The 8,251-nt window shown below is 39.0% G+C and overlaps 1 protein-coding gene and 2 long non-coding RNA genes across 5 annotated transcripts; 1 reads left to right on the top strand and 2 right to left on the bottom strand.

Annotated features, from left to right (window-relative positions):
• The first annotated feature begins 65 nt into the window (after positions 1-65).
• LOC123474386 lies at positions 66-1,079 on the top strand. Its single transcript, XR_006649192.1, has 2 exons — positions 66-525; positions 938-1,079. It is a non-coding gene; the product is annotated as an uncharacterized LOC123474386 (long non-coding RNA).
• A 429-nt stretch (positions 1,080-1,508) lies between these two features.
• Positions 1,509-3,714, bottom strand: LOC116924415. Its single transcript, XR_004394987.2, has 3 exons — positions 3,536-3,714; positions 3,340-3,454; positions 1,509-2,585 (listed from the first exon to the last, which is right to left on the bottom strand). It is a non-coding gene; the product is annotated as an uncharacterized LOC116924415 (long non-coding RNA).
• A 146-nt stretch (positions 3,715-3,860) lies between these two features.
• Positions 3,861-8,159, bottom strand: LOC116924194 (protein spinster homolog 1). Of its 3 annotated transcripts, XR_006649136.1 has the most exons (12): positions 7,587-8,159; positions 7,370-7,502; positions 7,193-7,293; positions 7,001-7,115; positions 6,731-6,931; positions 6,531-6,662; positions 6,365-6,468; positions 6,126-6,283; positions 5,953-6,051; positions 5,121-5,891; positions 4,699-5,040; positions 3,861-4,595 (listed from the first exon to the last, which is right to left on the bottom strand). XR_006649136.1 is itself a non-coding variant. In XM_045176439.1 (10 exons), exons 1-10 carry the CDS (start codon positions 7,822-7,824, stop codon positions 5,676-5,678), a joined length of 1,497 nt encoding a protein of 498 aa, XP_045032374.1. In that variant the 5' UTR covers positions 7,825-8,159; the 3' UTR covers positions 3,861-5,675. The 3 variants fall into 3 exon arrangements, 1 of the variants encoding a protein (XP_045032374.1); XR_006649123.1 differs by having other exon boundaries at positions 3,861-5,040; XM_045176439.1 differs by having other exon boundaries at positions 3,861-5,891.
• Positions 8,160-8,251: the final 92 nt, after the last annotated feature.

The raw sequence follows: 8,251 nt of genomic DNA, 5'->3' as shown, positions 1-8,251 counted from the left end.
TTTTGGCGAAAGTAGAAAGGCTATACCCTTCCCACTTTTTCATTTTTTGCCAAATTTTAAATTTTGCTAAAAACACATGATTTCGAATCAGAATTGAACGAAAACCACGGAAATCAAGTTTATTTTTCCAATGATCTTATAGTTTTTTAAATAAACGTAAAAAACCAAGTTGTTGCGCTTATAGCACTTTATTTACGTTTATTTAAAAAATGGCTGGTTCAACAAGAAATCTATTAACTTAATCGAAATAAGCGTTCAATTTTGATTGTACTGCGTGATTTGTTTTTCCTCAACGTCTTCGGGAACTTCGTGAACACTGGGAGCCGTTGAGTTATTAAACGCTGGCGCTCATCAACACCGGAGCGTTCTGGCGATTTGTCTAGCGGGGAAGCCATCTATGGAGCTTTAGTATACTTCAAGCTTATATCAACTTTCAGAGACATCTAGGGGACAAATCATTGGCTGATTATCAAGGACATGGTACTGACAGCTGATTCATTTGGCATGGCGTCGTCGACGAGAATGGTAGATATAATCGATGTTGTTCTCATTGAAATTTCTCCTTTGATTTTCTATAATTTCAGTTTTGTTTTTAACATAGATTTTTCCTTTTTTTGCTTAATGCTTTTGCAAAGTGAAGCAAATCTGTACGAACTTCTTAGAGATATTATGGGCAAAATTGAATTTGAAAGAATTTTTCTATCACGCTTTGAAAATTATTTAAAGGAGAACCTTGACTCGATTCTTGTTTAATACTAGCATATTTTTAAGTCAAATGCAGCCCCTTTTGCTTGCCAGCTTTGTAAAACATTTTGTTTAAAGAAAGTTGTCCATTAATTTTAACATTCTTCTCTCTAATTGCCATGATTTTTTAGGTCTTCGTAGGGGCTTTCAATATTTATTGTTAACTGTATAAGTTTTGTAACTATACTTGCAGGCTTTTCCTGTTTCCAGGATGCACATAATATGCTGTGTTGGCCCATTAGATCCATCCATGACAAAAGGAATGTCACATAAATTTCATGTGGAAGGTGGAACAAAAAAATGGTTTCAATGTAAATAAAATATATCCAATATGATCTTTGTGTTTGGTGAATCATTACTTCCGTCCAATGGAACATGAGGAAGGTAAAGCTGAAATTGGTTAATTGCCTTCAGTGTTAAATGGTAGAAAGATCTTGTGCTGATGTGTAGTAATTGTGTTGGCATATGGTAAAGAAAAAGAAAAATTCATTATAAAGATTCTTAACAGTTCTTTTTTTTTATGTACTGGTAAAAATTAAAAATGCTAGTCTGATAGTGAAAAAAAAGTGAATAATTATTCCTTGATAGCTGAATTTTGTTTAAGTAGAACAGGTTAGTAGAAACACAGACTTTGAAGTAATTTTGATAATCTCTAGTAAGTTTGCGCCCAGTACGTTTTGTTACTCATGAGTATGACAATAAATTAATATTACAATTTCTAGTAGGTCATGTAATTAAAGAAATATACACATAAAAAAGTAAAGTAAATGGAATTTTTTTATTGTCCCTCCTCCACCCATCAATTCCTCCACTGTTTTACATACAATACATACAATACATAAATACAAGTATACATACATACATACATACACACACACATACAACTAATTAGTTAACCTGTTGGCTGCCAGGCCACGCAACCCGTAGGTTGCTTAAACTACGTTAGCTACGCATCGTGTCTGAAGGATCGCCGACCAAGGGGGACTTGTCCGAAGACAAGTCCGGGCTGACACGGTGACGGAATCCGTTACAGGGAATGCACACCCTCAGGAATCCGCCACCACATCGACAAGGAGAAGTCCCTAATGGTGCATTGCCTAAAGCGCCTTTCGGCGAGGCCATTGCGACTGCTCCACCCCATGGCTATAGACCATGAGGCTAGAACAGCGCGGCCGGTCCCTATAAGCTAAAAAAAAAATGGGGCGCAAACGGGGTGGCAGCCAACGGGTTAACTATATAACACAACATTAAAAAAATACAGCACAAAACTATACCAGTTAAGCACCTCTCTCGAGTTTTTTCCTCGATCCGATTGTTCCATCGTTGTAGGCCACAGGCGAAGATATAGGCAGCGACGAAGACGGAGATGAGCCGATGGCGAAGTTGAAGACAGCGATGAGATGACGGCAAAAGCGAAGGCAGCAATGAAACGATGGCGAAGGCGAAAGTGAAGGCGAAGACGGCGATGAGGTAAACGCGAAGACGACGACGAGGCAGGCAAAGACAGCGACGAGGCGATGGCGATGGCGCAGGCAAAGACAGCGACGAGGCGATGGCGATGGCGCAGGCAAAGACAGCGACGAGGCGATGGCGATGGCGCAGGCAAAGACCACGACGAGGCGATGGCGCAGGCAAAGACAGCGACGAGGCGATGGCGCAGGCAAAGACAGCCACGAGACGATGGCGCAGGCAACGACAGCGACGAGGCGATGAGAAAAGCAAAGACGGCGATGAGACGATGGTGAAAGCGAAGGCGGCGATGAAACGATGGCGAAGAGGCGAAGACGAAAACGGAGATAAGACGAAAATTAGGACTTTGTTTATTTGTTGGCCCTGTAGATCTAAAGAAATTAGACCAAAGAAACAACATAACATTGTTAGATAACAGATGAAAGATTTTATTTCAGTGCGATAAAATAATATTAAATCCAGTTCGAAAACTAGCTTGGGTGATTTCCTTGGATTACTGGGACTATAATAATTAAACTAACCAAAGATAGGTGATGGTACTTTTGTTAAATAGTCTTGCATTCTAAAACAATCTTACACTCAACTGCAATCAAATGTTTGTCATCTTCAATCTTGTTTCAACAGGTGCTTGACACAAACACTTGTGTCATACAGCTTTGCTGTTTGAATTAAGATTCAGGGAAATCAAATAAGGGAATATCTAGTAAACACAAAAGTCGTGATGTGGAACACAATGGTAAAAAAGATGTATAAACACAGAAACACAGTCTGAAATCATAATAGCTGAACGATTGGGCCTGAGCTTAAAACAGTCCAGTCAATCCTTTTGAGCTAACAAATGATCCTACATGAGAGGTTCATTGTAAAATAATACTCTCGCAATAAGTTGACCAAAAATGTTTCTGCTGTGCTCTGACAAAGAACTGAGAGACATTAAACACATAAGAAGCATAAGAATCCAAAAGCAGAAGAATACCACTAAAGCACAGTCTGGGCATTAATTGTATGCTATCTGTCATTCTACTTATTATCTTTTGTTAACATACCAGGCTTCCACCTGACTAAGTATAACTAAAAAGCAAAAAAACAATGCCTGGGTAAGAAAAATTGTTCTGTTTTACTTACATGCTCGTCTAGATGCACAAAACAATGGGAAAACTTTGAAAAACAACAGACCAAAAATGTTGCCTTGTTCACACAGCTAAAATGGCGGACATGCAGACGACGGTAGCGTTGAATCCTGTGGGTTTTTAATCCAACACAACAAACGATTGTTAAAATCTATTATGATAGGTATCCTGGAAAATGTACCTACACTTACACTGGATGATTGATTTGATTTTTAAGTGAGAGTGCTTTGCATGCAAATTTTCCGGGTGTGAACCACTCTGAACTAAACAACTCCGGAAATACAAAGTAGTCAGACTGCAAAATTTGGGGCTGGAACGAATTATTTTCATAGGCAAAATATGTGATTTTAAGAAATTTTATATTGTCATCTGACTGACACATGAACTCCACTTGAACCCCAAGTTACGTGCGTACCTCGAGAATGTGATTTTTTTTTTCGCAGACTCGAAAGTATGGTTCCTTGGGTTTCAATATGGATTGAATAATAATAAGGACTTTGTACAATTTCATACAAGTTAAAATTTAAAAAAAATTTGTATTGACAAATCTCAACATATAATTTTATGGTGCAGTTACCAACGCAGGGAGTTAATGCATTCATTATGGACCGTATTTACCATCCAGCACTTTCTATTGAATGAATTGATCTACAGCAAATAACAGCTTCACATCTCAAATGGCTGGATGCAACAAATACCACTGGGTACAACTGCAAACCATATGGCACAGACCACGGGATATATATGTGATGCAACTTATTTAAAAAATTAAAACACATTTTATTACTTCGTGTGTGGTATTTAAACCACATCACTCAAACCAATTTATTGGTAGTAGCCTACAGAATTTTCAAGTTCATTTAGTACAACAACAACTGATGCGAGTCAATTGTGACACGTGACGAGTACTTATAAACTCTATCGTACCATCGCACCGATAACGGGTCATTGTCAGTCGATGTTCAGACTTGTTTGAATTGGACTTGACTTTTGTGGGTAATTTTATCCAGCCGGACAGATAAAGAATGTTTTAAAAATTCCTTTCTTTCCTAATCAAAATCCTCAAGGGACAGTTAACATTGGGTATAGATAGTGTGACAAAATGCCCACATTTTAAATCCACGTGCAATCAAAGTAGAATCGGTGAACAGAGAAACAGTGATTGATAAATACCTTCCTACTGGTAGTGCTGGAATAGCGAAGTGATTAACAGCAAGGTATTTTGCGCGGACGTTACTAGCGTAGAGATCGCTAATAATTGCGGGGGCCAAGGCGGAAGAGTTCACACAGAAAGCCAAAATAAAATGTAATTAGTAATATGCCAATTTAAAACTCTAACAAGCGAACTACGTACAGATAAAACAGGTTTCCCCGACACCTGTCAGCGATCTGACGACGATAAACGATTACAATTCCGACATAAAACTAGCCGTCAATGTGGCGCAAGACCAGAAAAAGATTCTAAGTACCAAAATTTACCTATAGGAATTTAGAAAAATGATATCACTGTTGACACCCGATATTAATTTGACAAATGGATTGTGTAGGAAAATTAAAGAAAATACTAGCCTTCGAGAGTAGTAGGTAACCGACCACAGGAGGAAAAATTAGGCAAGGAATGATAAATTTGTTATTTGTAAGAGACCGGCTTGTGAGTCATTAGCTCCTAAATCGCACTGGATTGATGTCAGGAAACCTGCATATAATTTTTTTTTAAATCAGAATAAAAGGCATTTTATTTTAAAAACGGCAAAAGATCTGCGTAACCCAGCTTACCAGCCATGCTGAATCGATCCATGTAGTAGGTGAGATTGAAAAAAAAAGAAGAATACAAACGGTAGCTACTTTCAAGCGGGATCGTTTGTTGCTTTCCACTTGAACGGTTTAATTCTCCGTTAGTTGGAATTTTTCTTTATTGCCATCGGAAGTTGTTTCTGCTAACTGACTGTCTGTTCCGGCATCCATTGCGATCGATTTTAACGGACGTGAAAAGGCCCTTAACAATCTAGTGATGAAACAAAACAAAACATTCGATTTGGGAAACGGTGGTTACCGATAACCAATCACGATTAAATCAAATCAGCAAGATCAGCTTAGCAAAAGTTCACATGTACAACCTGTTTTCTTTTTACTTGTTTTCTTTTATTCGATTTGAACAATAGTAGACAGCATTACTGGCTCAGATAGAAAAATAAACTGACCCCAGTTTCTCCCATAAGATCAGTTGAAAGGATTCAAGGGGCGTGACTGAAGTTGATAACATATCGGAAGACGCTAGTAAGGTTATTATGTACGTCAGCATGAATTTGAAAAACAGCATATTATTTGAGCTTAATTCGAAACACGTGGAAGTGCAATAGCATTGCCATTCGCAACTGCACGTTTGGCTTTGTCTCTGTCGCCGAGAAGATGCCACGATCCAACCAAAAAGAGGGCGGCACTCAACAGTTGAATGAACGGATTAATGAGCAGGGCGTACTGTAGTGATCTATACTTGCGGTAGTCCACCGAATCGGACTCGATGAGCGGTTCGAAAGCATCGGAGATCTGACGTATGAAAATCATGATCAGCTACATGATTCCATCAGATCAGTGTACTCGTACATACCAAACCGATAATGAAGGGACTACTGGCATCGCCAAAAACATGAACCGACATAATCTGGAACGTCTCAGCGGTCGCTCGTCTAGTAGGCACGACCACGTACTAAAAGCGATATTAAACGAATCAAGTTTGGAGTCACAATTTAAAGCGAATTAAGAAGCTGTTTTAATAAGTACCAAAAGAATATCTCCGACCAATGCCCAATTCAAATTGATGAACCACAGGGCGATAAATGACAGAATATAAATCCAATATAGAGGTTCGAGACCGGCCACCAGGAAGCCGTAGAAAAAGGGGACAGAAAGTAACATCCCGATGCCACAGATGAGAGCGTCTGTATCAATCAATTAATCAAATCTTGATGACTAACGACGTATTACACAATAAGTAGATGGATTAGTATGAAAATACAAACCTGCTTCAGGATACCGAGCACGAAGTTTAATGCCCATTAAAGCACCTGATACTACAGCTGTTATTCCAGAAACGATGCTAATAACTCCGTACACCAAAGATATCCTGTATCATAACCATGAAGGATAAATTGATTTAGAACGAACAATAGTTAACAATGAACTTACTCTTCAAACGTATGCTCGTCATCCGAAATAACTTTGCGACTAAGCACGACGAATTGCGGACCCCATACACCAATGGCCCCAATGACAAATACTAGGGCAACAGATGCGGTCGTCGAAAACATGAAACTCCGGCTAACAAAAATGTCGAGAATGAAAATTTAATTCTCTTTTTTTCTCTTTAATTTTGAGTATTTTTTTACTTGTGTAAGAGATAGATTATGTCTTTTTTCCATGAAGTGCTGACAAGACGGGAACCTTCACTCTCGCCTCTTGCTGGTTCTTTCAGGAAGATAACAATAAGGATTACGGAGATCAGGGAAAGAATTGGTGTGACACGAAGACCCCAATTCCATGAGCCTGTTGCCGCTGCTACGCCCGATCCAGTGATGTAACCTAACCCTCTGTTAAGTAAATGAAATACTATAATAAGTGACCTGATTCATTGCACAATTTAAAGGGGTTTTTGTTACCCGCCAACAAGCATCATGAAGTAAAACATGGCCAACATGTTGGAACGGGTATCACCGACGAACATGTCAGCAATCATTGCCGGACCGATAGCCGAATATGTGGCCTCTCCAATCCCTTGAGAGAAAACAACAAATTTAATTAAATCGTGCTACTCAAAGTCATGATATTTAATTATACTGCCGAATTGTTACCTCCTAGACAGCGCAATGCCAATAGAGAGGAATAGGTGGTCATGTAGGAACCGGCCAATGACACCAAGCTCCAAACCGAGAGTCCTACAATCAGGATAATCCTTTTTAGACGAAACGGGATATGTAACACCCTCAAGATGAAATCAAAATTACGTTAATGATTAAATAATAACATACTTTCTTGAAAAACGATCGCCAAGGTATCCGACAAGTGGGGCCACCACGACGTAACTAACGATAAAGGATGATTGCAGTAAACCGCCTTGCAAGTTGCTCAAATCCAATTCGTCGATAATGACGGGTAAGATTCCTTGTTAACGATTCAAGTTCACATATTTACACAAAGATTGTTTGTTGAGTTAGTAATAAAAGAAAATGAATCAAACTAACATACCGGGTAAGGAATATCGTTCCATAAAATTCAAAAGTTGGAGCAGGCAGATGAGGAGCGTGTTGATCAAGTTCGTTCGAGTAATTTGATTTCCAGCTGCTTCGGCGTTTGCATCTTGTTTAACTGCTGCTAGATCCATTTCTGAAGATGAACACACAGAACTTGATGGACTCTTTTCAGCGACAGCGTCCTCCGCTTTGTCTACGCTGCCATTAGGTGGTGATTGATCAGTTTCTGCCATGGTGTTGAACTCTGGAAAAACAAGATCACAAAAACAAACAGCACAACAGGACAGCGTAGAGAGCGACGGTCTAAACGGAGTAGCCTAGTCGCTGATTGTCCACAAACAAAAATGGGATGTCCTCGGAGACCTGAAACCGCTTGTGCGATAGCCATAGTTATCGACATTTTTACAAATTAAAGCCAGCCGTCAATCAAGTAGCCAATGCCACATATTGTTTGTTTCCTTGTCGTCATAGATTAAACGAAGGGGATATTTTCGTCTGGTACAATTTGTGATAAGAGACCATTGAAAACGCTAGTAGAAGGATTTTTCAGGCTAGTGAAAGGCTTTAAAATGAATAATAGGAATTCTTTCGAATTTCAGTCATTCATCGGTGCTGCCCTATACTACAAACAAAAAAAAGAAAAAAAATAATTTTAAAATT

This window comes from Daphnia magna, linkage group LG1, assembly GCF_020631705.1.
Source record: "Daphnia magna isolate NIES linkage group LG1, ASM2063170v1.1, whole genome shotgun sequence".
Taxonomy (NCBI): domain Eukaryota; kingdom Metazoa; phylum Arthropoda; class Branchiopoda; order Diplostraca; family Daphniidae; genus Daphnia; species Daphnia magna.
Note: the sequence above shows the minus strand (reverse complement) of the source record. Positions and strands in the feature narration are given on the sequence as shown.